The 13,189-nt window shown below is 36.9% G+C and overlaps 1 protein-coding gene across 5 annotated transcripts in view; it reads right to left on the bottom strand.

Annotated features, from left to right (window-relative positions):
• The window catches only part of tenm2b (teneurin transmembrane protein 2b), a 319,786-nt gene that overhangs the window by 12,010 nt on the left and 294,587 nt on the right, over positions 1 to 13,189 (bottom strand). For all 5 annotated transcript variants that reach the window (XM_048165628.1, XM_048165629.1, XM_048165631.1 and 2 more), the window contains 10 exons: positions 11,072 to 11,282; positions 10,858 to 10,977; positions 10,516 to 10,777; positions 9,940 to 10,207; positions 9,449 to 9,592; positions 6,877 to 7,129; positions 4,974 to 4,994; positions 4,420 to 4,652; positions 3,467 to 3,621; positions 476 to 1,350 (listed from right to left, as the gene is read on the bottom strand). In XM_048165628.1, the coding sequence (XP_048021585.1) occupies positions 476 to 1,350; positions 3,467 to 3,621; positions 4,420 to 4,652; positions 4,974 to 4,994; positions 6,877 to 7,129; positions 9,449 to 9,592; positions 9,940 to 10,207; positions 10,516 to 10,777; positions 10,858 to 10,977; positions 11,072 to 11,282 (2,542 nt within the window). The remainder of the gene's footprint in view (positions 1 to 475; positions 1,351 to 3,466; positions 3,622 to 4,419; positions 4,653 to 4,973; positions 4,995 to 6,876; positions 7,130 to 9,448; positions 9,593 to 9,939; positions 10,208 to 10,515; positions 10,778 to 10,857; positions 10,978 to 11,071; positions 11,283 to 13,189) is intronic.

Below are 13,189 nucleotides of genomic sequence, written 5' to 3'. Positions count from 1 at the left end.
GTAAAACTAATCCATATGAATTGAGAGGATTAGTCCAAATTTTCTGAAGAGACACAATTGCTTTATATGATGAACAGACTGAATTTAGGCTTATGTTCACATATAAACATTCATCAACACACACGTCAGTTGTGGTAAACGGAAGCTCAAGTTTGTTTGCTTGGCGCGTGCGAGAACCAATGAGGTTCATTCTCGTGTGTTACGTTTGAGCTTCCGCAACCGGTTCGGTTGAGCTTCTGTTTATGTTTGCTGATCAATGTTTATATGTGAATAAAAGCCTAAATTAAATCTGTTCATCACAGAAAGCTCTCCGATTTCATCAAAAAGATGAACAAAAGTCTTATGGGTTTGGAACGACATGAGGGTGAGTATTTAATGACAGAATTATCATTTTCGGCTGAACTGTCTCTTTAAGATCTTCAGATTTGCATGTGTCTCAAGAGTTCTGTTGTCACATCCCACATTTCATACTCACTCGTAAAAGTTCGTCCATCCGGTCTCATCTGACTTGGAGGCTAAAAGTTCAGTGTTAGCATCATAACTGAGCTGTGCCACCTCCTGGCTGAGGGCAGACAATGAACGTAGGCTGCCGGCTGGGTCCATTCCCAGTGTTACCACCTGGTTCTCCGGCAACAGCACAAGCCTGATAGAACCAGACGCCTCCCTCCTCACCCGAAGCGTATTGTTAGATGCATCGGTAACCGCCGCTAACTCTCCATCCAGTCCGTAGGTAAAGTTATACAGGGCCAAGCCTGTAATGAGGCTAATTGTTTGCCTATGAAGGCCGTCGGAGCCAAACACATAAAGCTCCTGTTCTAGAGATGAACCCACTTCATATTGTCCGCTTGCTGTGGCGTTGGGGCGATTACTGCGGACCGAACGCACACGGATGTTGTTCAGGTCAGCGATGTACAGGGTACCATCTGGTGACACCGCCAGTGAAGCGGGGCAATTGAGGCCGGCATCCGCAGCGTAGCCCTCATCTCCTGAGAAACAGTTGCAGTTGACATCATTCTTGCAGTCGCATTCGGAGGCGGCGCCGGCTAGCAGGGAGATCTCGCCGCTGGTGCTAACTTGTCGGATGCGGTTGATACGCTTCTCATCGGTTTCAGCAATGTAGAGCACACCTGTGTGGGAGATGGCGATGGCTGTGGCACTCTCCAAGGCAGAATGGATGGCTAGTTTGCTGAGCGAGTAATCAATGCCAGGGACCTGGCAGTGCATGGGCCGCCCTGCAATAATGCTGACCTGCCGGTTCTCAGAGATACGCAGGATGACGTTGTTCTCCAGCACATACAGAGAGTTGTCCATTGGGTTAACGGCCAGGTCTGTAGGCCACTCCAGACGTACCTGGACACAAAAAAGGACAATAATTTGATAATGTCAAGCCGTTGTGGTCTGTGAGTGTAAATTCAGCTTTGCAGAGGGAGGTTTTCCTGCCTCTGCTTTTGATATCCCCCTTCTGTTCATTTTATCCCTGCTTCTGGTCAGATGGGATGCATTTCCCATTTCCTACAGTAGATTTCCTACTGGCATTTAAAAAAATAAAAAAATAAAAATGTGTTACAGATTCTTCTGAGTGGAACGAATCAGCGGGCCTATGAATTTATTACAGTGATAGACAAATGATGACAGCGGCTTGATTGATAATCCAGTTCCATTGTTTGTCACTGTCATTGTCAAATGTTAATACCCAAGGAGACACTCTGACAAGCAAATATTGGCGTAAAGAAAACAGCACAGACTGAAATGAACAGGCTGAAATGTGTTCACACAACTGTGTTTGAAAGCTTATCTCAATGCTTCATGGGGCCAGTAAATTGTTTCAATAATTTTATAGTCAATAAGTTAATTGTTAAAATATATTTAGTGAATTATATTCTATACATACATTTTTACATTTTCTCAACTTCTACATTAAATCTGTTTTTTTTTAACAAATCGCACATTGTGTAAATTAATAATGATCAAACTTGCTCAAACATATGGAAAAATGATCTCTCTTTGATACCATAAAATGATAATTAATACAGATGCAACAGAATGAAAATTCTGGGCCAAAACCGAAAGCGAAACCAAAATTTTTCTTATTTTAAAATATAAAAAAAAAAAATGTGTATAATTGTTAACATTAGACTTTTTAATTAAATTGTATTAAATTTGAATTAACCGCACTTTTATTTAAAGTAACACAAAAATTGGACAGAAAATATTAAATATCAATATATTATTCTTCATTCAGTTCTATGCAACAGAATATTTTTTTTTTTATTTCAGAGCATGTGAGCGGAGTGCAAGCTCAAAACAGAATACCCTTTGTGACATGCTGCGAAAATATGTGAAATTTTTTTTTCTAGTCGACTAGTAGTTGTTCATTTAAGCCATTAGTTAACTAATCACATTTATATTAATTTAATTAACATTTATATTATATTAAATTAATTTCTTAAATAATGGAGAGAATAAACCATAATAATGAGCGTTTAATATAGGCTATATAACACTCAAGCGCACACATAAAGCTTGCCATAAATAACTGGCAAAAGTAATGATTATGAATGTGAGAAAAACAGCAAGAAGACATTTTAATTTTTTATTAATAAAGTAATGTTTTCTAAATCAGTGTCGGCTGCAAAGTTGAAGTTGACATTGACTCTCATCATCGTCGCATACCTAGAGAGAGAATGCACATTTCATTCAGATTACATAATCAGAGTAGCCTATTTCTTTTCGTTTTGAATTATTTCTATTAAAAGTAGACATTTCAAGCTTTCTATAGATATATTTCTCATGTCTCTGAGGCAAGCAGCCAATGAGTTTCGGTTCATTTGTTCATTTAGCCTATAAGACGCGTTCCAGTTCACGTGCAAGTCATCGCGCCGGCGCCTCCATGTCATGATTATATTGTCTGCTATATTTGCTTCTTATTTATTAAATCCAGGCAATTGGTGGATAAAACATTGATTAAAATTAAGATACAATTTTTACAAAACAAAATTCACTTTTAAGAAAGGCTTTCTCCAAAATAAAACTTAATGAAGTGGTCAAAATCATGTCTGACTCACTTCATGTCTCCTGATAAATTGTGCATTGTATGATGTATTCTATCTTACTCATGCTGTTCACTTTTCATAATCAAATAGATGAATTTAAAACATAACATAGGCTTATTTAAACATAAATATGAAACTACGTTTTCTTTAATGGCTAACATCACGTAGTACAGTACAGAGAAATTTCATGCCGTGAGCAAGAGCGGATCATGAGTCACGAGTTGGATCAAGCATAATTTATTTTTAGACTTATATTTAATATTGGGGGCATTACTAATAATTTTGGCGCATCCCTAATAATTAACAATGCTAGTTTTGATAGAGCATTGATTCAGGATTCAGGAGGCTGAATCTTGCTTGATGGACTGTCAACTGAGTGCAAGAGCAAGATAGTTGAGGAAAGTCATTACAACCTGGCTGACGTCCATGCTGGAGTCACAGCTGAGGGGCCTGACTGCTGTCAGGTCATTGGTCTTTATCAGAGTGGAGATAATGCCATTCTGATCCACTTTTCGTATCATTGTAGCATCCACAAAGTACATCAGGCCATTCTTATCCAATGCAACACCTGCATGAAAGAACCAACAGTGGATAAACTCAAAATTCATATTAAGATATACTATAAAATATATGAGATATGTATGATTACAACAAAGTAGGATAGGATAGTTCAGACAGAATAATTATCTGTTATAATAACTACCTAATCATTTTGATAATTTTCTTCTTAAAATTCTCATCAGTGTCACAGAAATCACTCCTGACTTTCACTGCTCTCCAAGTATCTGATTTATTTATCTCGTACTCTGATAATCCTGGGAGGAAAGGTGATTCTTAAAGGCAAAATAATTAGTAGTCTATGTGTGTAGGAGCAATGACCTGGAAAAGAGTCAGACGCTGCGCCGTGACTGCTACAGTTTGATTCGCGCTGTCATGGTGATCATGTCAGAGTGCGTTTTATTCCGAGATAAGAAGGCAGAGCCGATCTCTGAGTGCAGTTTGCTAACCTTACGGTCTCTCTTTACCTTCTGTGTCATTTATTTTCCTCACATCAGTGGACCATGCTGGGCTTTAAGAATGATGTCTGGAGTCTAGAGAATTACAGGTTACTGAGGTTTGTGATATCGTAGACAATGACAGCACCTGGTAACTGTCTAAGGGATTAAATAGTAAGGGCTTCTAGGTTCATGAAAAATAAAAATGTCTCTCATGCATAATTGTGAAGCATCACAGCATGGAAATGATGTTTTGTCTCATCTCGTAAAAGCTAACTCTGAAGAACTTCTGGATTTTTTAAGGTGTTATTTCTGTCCCACTCAACTCACAGAATGAGAAGAAAAGGGGTATGTTTCTTAAAAAGCATCACCTCTTGGGCTCATTAGTGTGGCCTCTACTGCCTTGCCTCCGTCACCACAACGAGCCTCATCGAATGGGACACACTGCTCTCCCGTCCCCGCCACCACCTCAGCGTTATCCAGCAGTGGTCGAGCACCATTCAGAGAGCGGACACGGTAGATCTGCCGGGAGTTGGTGTCTGACAGGAACAAAGAACCCGACACCGGATCCACTGCCAAGTAATACTTATGGCTTGGACTGTTGCTATGGAAATAGGGCAAATTGGGAGAATGTCTTTTAATAAAATCCTCTGACAAACAGCATGGTTACCTTGGTGAACATGATGAAATGTGAATAGTTCATTGCTGGTAAAGTAATTGGAGCTCAAAAAGAACCCCCACTTTGATAAAAAGAAAAAAAGAGTGAAATTCTGCTGCATTAAATGAACTGTAGAAAAAAGCCACAGAGTAGGACACAAGCATAGAATATCTGCACAATGCTAGGGTTTTTTGCTTTTTAATTAGCATCCTATTTAGACATGTACACAAGATGAATATTTTTACATTAAGCATTTATTTTAATTACCTGTGTCTCAAATCTTTATTTCTTCATGGAGCAGGGAAAGAGAAGAGACAAAAAAGAATGCATCAATTAAACAAAAGTCCTTAAAATATATTATTGTAAAAGCTATTTAGTTGTTAAAAAACAACAAAAAGCAAAAACTGAACCTATTTATTTAATAAATGTCCTTGGTATAGTAGCAACTTTCATCAAACTGCAAAAACTATTGGCTTTGTGGTCAGCCATGGTGCTGATAGGAGACACGGGTTTCTCTCTCTCCCTTGATTTCCTGTCTCTCTCTACTTCTGTGTCTACCAATATAATGTGGCAAATAATTTTTTTTTTTTTTTTTGAAGAAATTAATTTAATAAAAAAAAAAAAAAAAAAATTAAGCAGCACAACTGTTTTCAACATTGATAATAATATAAAAAAATGTTTCTTGAGCACCAAATTAGATATGCATATTAGAATGATTTCTGAAGGACCATGTGATAGGGCTGGGTAAAAAAATATTGATTTCTCGATTTTAATCGATTCTCATTTTTACAAACTGATATCGATTCTTAAATCCCATGAATCAATTAATCTAGTCTGTTTTCAGTTGATGAATGAACGGAACATTGTAGCATGCCTCCCATCCAATAAATGGAAATAAGCTTTGTGCTTTGTTACTTTTGATATGAAACAAAGTCTCAGATTTCAATGTCTCGGTGTCTTTTTTATTACGAAATTCAAAAAAATTGGCGCTGTTTAATGTGGCGTGACAGATCGCTGTAGTGTCTCAGTTCAAGAGAGGCGGCAGCACGAAGCGCACATGTTCTGATCATCTCCTCCGTTTTAATATCAGTTACAGCGCAAAATAAACATCAATGAACACCCGAAGATATGTAAAAAGATACAATACTATGTAGTCGCTCAATCAGCGTTTCAACCACAGAAAGACGTCAATAAAACAGGTTGTAAACAATATTTCATGTAACGTCATATTTACCTCAGAAAAAACATATTCAGTGACCATAATTCGTTATTCAGCGAATTAGAAAAAAGCGTTAGAAAAATGAACTCTAGAGAAGCATTTTGCTAAATATATGCACCATATTACATATTCATTATAATTTTTAACGTTCTTCAATATTTAATGCATGTTTGAATAAATCCGTTTTTATGACAGCCACCATTTAAATGTTTATATTTTAAAAAATACATTGGAGTAGAAATATAATTATGTAATTGTAAAGTTAGTATTTAAACTACCTTGACTGTAATTTAATTGTTTGTATACTAATCAGTTCATTCTATCCTTCAATATTATGTAATGTATGTAGTACCAACTGACTTCCATGTATAGTTTACTGCATTAGTTGAGAGATTTTTCTTCCTTGAGAAAATTTGCCACGTACTGTTCCTGATATATATTTAAATAATCGATATTGAATTCAAATCGAATCGGAATCGAATTAAATTGCAAGCTTGTGAATCTAATCGAATTTTGACATTTGTGTCAATACCCAGCCCTATCATGTGACACTGAAGACTGGAGTAATGATGCTGAAAATTCAACTTTGCCATCACAGGAATAAATGCTATTGTAAAACATATTAAAACAGTTATTTTAAATTGTATATAATAATATTTCACAATATATTACACTATATTATATATTGTGTAATTCCACACTCCAAACCCGAGTCCAAGATTCTAAATTAAAAAAGAAAATCTGAATTATTATTCTTCAGTAAAACTTTTCCTGTCAGTGGATCATGCATTTTTTATTTAAATTTGATTTGCTGATTCCATTTCATTTTTTTTTAGAAAAAACTCCAGACACTTATTACTTCAGCTGAATACTGAGTTGTACTCTGTAATGCGAAATGCATTACAAATGCTGTATCATGTTATCTTTAAGTGTGCTTCCCATCAGCTTTACCTGAGCTCCAGCACAGCTGTGGTATTGAGGGACGGATAGACCCTCCGCACAAAATTAAGGTCACCCACATACAGGTTGCCCTCTCCATCACAGGCTACGGCCATCGGCGCCAGCAGCTTGTTGCCCTCTGCCATCCCACTGCAGCTTGGGCAAGAGATGCTGCGTCTTCGGCCGTTACCCATAATGCTGTTAATGATGGGCGGCTGCTGCTGGGAGAGGAAGATGTTCTCACCGCTGCCCTTATGAAGAATGCCTTTGTGAAATAAATCAAACAGTCACTAAATGCAATTGAGTGAGATTTCAAACATGACATATTTCTAATGGTCTTTACACGCACAAATGTGATGCTTAAATGAAAGCATCAATTTCAGCACTGTGACATATTTATTGCATTTCATGATCAATAGCGTGAAACCAGCAGTCATTAAAGACCTCATAATCATCAATAATGACCAAAAAAAATTGCTGGTCCCTCAAACACAGAATTTCACCCTAATACAGTGATGGAATTATGAGCAATGACAAATGTGCATAAAAAGAGCAACATTAGGGAGTGTGTGCATGTTATTTTATAGTCCACTGGCATGCCCTCCATCCTTGTGTCTTTATTTGACTTCCCACTAGCCAAGCTCCAATCACAATAAATTATTTCTTTAAATTTTTTTTTCAGCAAAAGCCTGAAGATAAACAGGTGTGAAACAGCATGCATAACTTCTGTTCTATAATGGTGCTTAATACCACCACTTTTCACACAGTGTGAACCAGTAATGACTGAGAAAGCTTCTTGGAGAAGCTTGTTAGGCTGTCAGCTGCAGGGGCAACCTGTTTCTTCTTTACTGTCAAATGTATTTCACAAAAATAAGTGCCTCATAGGAAATACAATTCAGCTCAGTGTAATTAGTCTGATTGAGGAGGGTTTATTTGTTGTTTTGTGTTTCCATCTTATAATATCTAGGAATCAGAAATCAGAGTTTAGCTCCATCCAACTTAAGTCTTCAGGATTACTTCAAAACTACACAAGACAGGTGTTTGAGTAGGGATGGAGCTAAACTCTGCAGGACAGAGGCATTCAAGGACCGGAAAGGTCCTTATAAAGGTCCTTTATCAGCCATTTCAACGTCATTGTGTTCTCTTGTCACTTAACAAGTATGTATTGTTGTTATACTACAACATAATATGCAAGATTTTGATTTATTTTATTAATATGCATTAAGGGTCTATGTGTGAGATGGAAATACTGTTTCTGTGTTCGAGATGCCTATCTTGATCATTTTGACTACTTGGGTACTTGTTAAGGAGATTTATGCACACATATGCCCATGAAAGGAACCATTTTTATTGTTTTTTTGTTTGTTTTTTTCCATAAATATACATAAAATATTTTCTGGAAACCCCAGTGACCCTATAGAGGATTAAGAGAATTGGAGAATAGAGAGACGGATGGATTATCTGGAAACTTTTTACTTTCTGTTAAGCAGACTGTAAGCTTTGGCTACACACCATTAAAGTAATATTAAATGTATAAACCAAACAAAAAAGTAACACTTTAGTATGAGGAACACAAATTCACTATTAACTATGGCATTTCCCTCAATAAACTCTTAAGTTACTGCTTATTAATAGTTAGTAAGGTAGTTGTTAAGTTTAGGTATTGGGTAGTATTAAGAATAAGTATAATGTAGAATAAGGTATTATTATGTGTTTTAAGAGTACAAATAAACAGCTAATATTCTAGTAATAGTCAAGATAATAAGCAACTAGGTAAAAGACCCTAAAATAAAGTGTTACCCCAAAAAAACAAACAAACAAAAAACAACTACAGCTGTCAGTTCAATTGAATAAAAATAACTGTCATTATTCTCATGATTTCTGATCAGTCCTTAAAATAGAAAATGAAACAGTCTTAATGTACAATTAGGGAATTTTATTATTTTAATTTTATATTCTTCTGCAGACACCCTGCAAGCAATTGAACCCCAGTATACCACTCAAAACGCCAGAGTAACAACTTAAAACAAATTAAAAATGAAGCCCTGTTTTGGACATTTGTGTATAATGCCACAATGTATTTCCATGGCTGATTATTGATGTCCTGCCCTTCCCTATCAAGTGCAAGGGTTAGTTCACCCAAAAATGAAATTTCTGTCATTAATTACTCACCCTCATGTAGTTCCACACCCGTAAGACCTTTGTTCATCTTCGGAACACAAATTAAGATATTTTTGATGAAATCCGAGAGTTTTTTTTTTTAAATCTCCCATAGAAAGCAACAAAATTACCACATTCAAGGTCCAGAGAAGTACTAAAGACATTGTTAAAATAGTCCATGTGACTATTGTGGTTCAACCTTAATGTTATGAAGCGACGAGAATACTTTTTGTGCGCAAAAAAACAAAACAAAAATAGCGACTTATAAAAAACCTCTTGGATTTAATCAAAAATATCTTAATTTGTGTTCCTAAGATGAATGAAGGTCTTGTGGGTTTGGAACAACATGATTACTGACAGAAATTTCATTTTTGGGTGAACTAACTCTTTAACTTTTGTTTGAATGGGTGTTTCTGTATCGTACCACTGCGGATGTTCAGCATGTGGTGTTTGTCTAGAGACCATCCGCCCAAGTTCGAGGGGTTGAGCTCATATCCCTGCAGAACGGCTGTCCTCTTCTCCCACAAGATCTGACTGGGACACGTCTCATACTCGTACCCCACAGACACTAAAGAGAAAGATTGACCGATTGAAAGAGGGATAGGAAAGAAATGTGAAGAATGAAGGAGAAAATGACAGTGAGAGAAGACACTTAGAGGAAGAGCAAAGCTGTGCTATCTTAATTAAACACTCCATCACCGAGCGGGGACATAACAATTCATTAGCTCACAGGAGGAACTTGCCGCTGGCATACACAATAATGGATGAGAGACAGACAGTCTCATTAAACTCTGAAACTATCTGTGTTTTGGAGCTCAAATTAAGAGAAGACACTGGGGAACAGACAAAGGCGTAGACAAGAAACAAGATAACAGTTGAAATACACCTGTTTCCATGACTCCATATATCCCTTACCCAAAGCCTCGGTCAGGCCGTGGACCCTCTGCCTGTATGCATCAGTCTTGTCCCAGATATAAGTGTACGCCAGGTTAGGGGAGGCATGGAACCATTTCTGGAGGAGATGGCCCTCCACAGCCACCATCAGGTGCACTTTGGCCAGGCTGAGAGGCACTAGAGCTGGAGTCATGATCACCTTGAGCAGCGAGAGGTAGCCTGAGGTCCTGGAGCTCAGATAGCAAAGTTTAAGACTAGTGCCGGGAATTTCCACCTGCTCGTGAAGGACCTGGACAGAGAGAGGAAGGAAAAGTAATGCTACAAATAAAAAATTCTTGCAGATGCAGTCAGTCTTGAAATACGGCCTCGGAAAGGAAATAAAAGAGATGAGAGCTGAGAGAAAATGCGAGAAGGTATGAGGAATTAAATGATTCAAAGGGAGTGAAAACGGAGATTAACAACAAAAGACCAGCCGAGAGTGAAGAGGAAAAGTAATAGAGAACATGAAATGCAAATAAAAAGCTAACAGAAGAGTGTAATGACCTACACGAACATGACAGAAATAAGACGTGATACGAGCGGTGTTGAATGTGGCACCTGGCTCTCGGGGAGGATGTGTCTCTCTGAAGGGTTGGAGCTGAAGAAGGAGGACAGTGGGGAGGGAAGCACCATAGGATCTGGTCTGACAAAACCACTCAGGTCACATCTGGCCGTGGTTTTCTCCTCTGTTTGTAGCACAAGAGTGTCCATGGCGTAGAAGCGATTCCAGGGCAGCCACACCGTCCGCTCCTGACTCAGAAACGGAGCCCGCTCGAACCGTAAAGTAAGAGAGCCTCCGCCGTTGGCCACCAGATCAAAACTAGAGAGAACCGGCACAGGAAACATACTTCAGCACATATTCAACGGCCAAAGGGGTTCAAATAATTTTAATTTACTCACGTGCCATCCTGGCGGGTCATGGTGTGACCATAGTGAGGGTACTTCACAAAGGTCACGTTGACGCCCACCAAAGGAGTGCCATCTGAGGTCAAAACCTGACCTCGTATTAGAGATGCCAAGCTGCAAACACACAAACACACACATACAAAAAGTAATATTAGAGCATGATAAACCATGTCATTTAGTCCATCACAGCACAGGGCAGATGAGGTACCTGGCATTGAAGGGGTTGATTCCTGGGATAACGTGAGTGCTGTCTTTACCCACAAGCATCTTGATTCTGTCATAAAAGGAAGGGACTTTCTGGACCTCTGATTGGCTTTGCTGAATGACCTGGAGTGGGTCACGTGATCCACGGCACAGAGGATTGGTCACACAAGAGCTCTGCGTGCAGCAGTCCGGATCCATGCAGTCAACAAGACCATCTGAGTGGAAAAGATGTCACCACATGTCATAAAAACTTTAGATCTGTAGCATGCATTAGCAGTGTGACACATGAATTTTGCATGAAAATGAACCCACACTAGGGTTGTCACGATACCAAAAAATCAGTTCTTGATAGAAATGCCAGTGTCAATTTCTCAACATCTACTGAATATATAATATTAAAAACAGAAAAAAGCCTTCACATACATTTTCTAATGTACAGTACAGTTTAAAAGTTTGGAACCACTAAGATTTTTAATGTTTTTAAAAGAAGTTTCGTCTGCTCACCAAGGCTACATTTATTTAATTAAAAATACAGTAAAAAACACTAATATTGTGAAATATTATTACAATTTAAAATAACTGTGTACTATTTAAATATATTTGACAAAGTAATTTATTCCTGTGATGCAAAGCTGAATTTTCAGCATCGTTACTCCAGTCTTCAGTGTCACATGATCCTTCAGAAATCATTCTAATATGCTGATCTGCTGCTCAAGAAACATTTATGATTATTTTCAATGTTGAAAACAGTTGTGTACTTTTTTTTCAGGATTCCTTGATGAATAGAAAGTTCAAAAGAACAGCATTTATCTGAAATACAAAGCTTCTGTAGCATTATACACTACCGTTGAAAAGTTTGGGGTCAGTAAGAATTTTTATTTTTATTTTTTTGAAAAGAAGTTAAAGAAATGAATACTTTTATTCAGCAAGGATGCATTAAATCAATCAAAAGTGGCAGTAAAGACATTTATAATGTTACAAAAATTAGATTTCAGATAAACACTGTTCTTTTGAACTTTCTATTCATCAAATAATCCTGAAAAATAATATTGTACACAAATATTTTGTACAATTGTACACATTAAATGTTTCTTGAGCAGCAGATCAGCATATTAGAATGATTTCTGAAGGATCATGTGACACTGAAGACTGGAGTAATGATGCTGAAAATTCAGCTTTGCCATCACAGGAATAAATTACTTTGTGAAATATATTCAAATAGAAAACAGTTATTTTAAATTGTAATAATATTTCACAATATTACTGTTTTTACTGTATTTTTAATTAAATAAATGTAGCCTTGGTGAGCAGACGAAACTTCTTTAAAAAACATTAAAAATCTTAGTGGTTCCAAACTTTTGAACTGTACTGTACATTACCATTCAAAAGTTTGTGCTCAGTAAGATATTTTTTAAAGAAATTATTTTATTAAGGATGCATTAAATTGATTACATTAAATACATTTATAATGTTACAAAAGATCTCTATTCCAAATAAATACTGTTCTTCTGAACATTCTATTCATCCAAGAATCCTGAAAAACAAATAATGTTTCCACAAAAATATTAAGCAACTGTTTTCAACATTGATAATTATAAATGTTTCTTGAGCAGCAGATCAGCATATTAGAATGATTTCTGAAGGATCATGTGACACTGAAGACTGGAGTAATGATGCTGAAAATTCAGCTTTGCCATCACAGGAATAAATTCAAATTTTAAAATGTATTAAAATAGAAAATAGTTATTTTAAATTGTAATAATGTTTCACAACCTTAGTGTTTTACTATATTCAAATAAATGCAGCCTAGATGAGTGTAAAAACATAAAAAATGTTTTATAATATTAAGTGTTTTTTTCATGTGTGCAGCTGCATTTACCAAAGTACTGAATTTAGTTTGTATACCCAATATTATCAATACTATAGAAAGACCTGTATTTTTTAAAATTCTATTATTGACTTGGTTTCAGAAGTACCAGCACATTTGACATCTCAAGCGCACACAGTTTCATGGTTTCAGAGTGGCAGATGGTTTAAAGCGACTTCTGAAGTCTCTCTGTTCGCCTGCCATCTTATTCTCAGAGTGTGTACTTTTGATGAACCCTTCTCAGTTCAAAACCCT

Source organism: Megalobrama amblycephala, linkage group LG18 (genome assembly GCF_018812025.1).
Source record: "Megalobrama amblycephala isolate DHTTF-2021 linkage group LG18, ASM1881202v1, whole genome shotgun sequence".
NCBI lineage: Eukaryota > Metazoa > Chordata > Actinopteri > Cypriniformes > Xenocyprididae > Megalobrama > Megalobrama amblycephala.
This window is presented reverse-complemented; position numbering and strand designations above follow the sequence as displayed.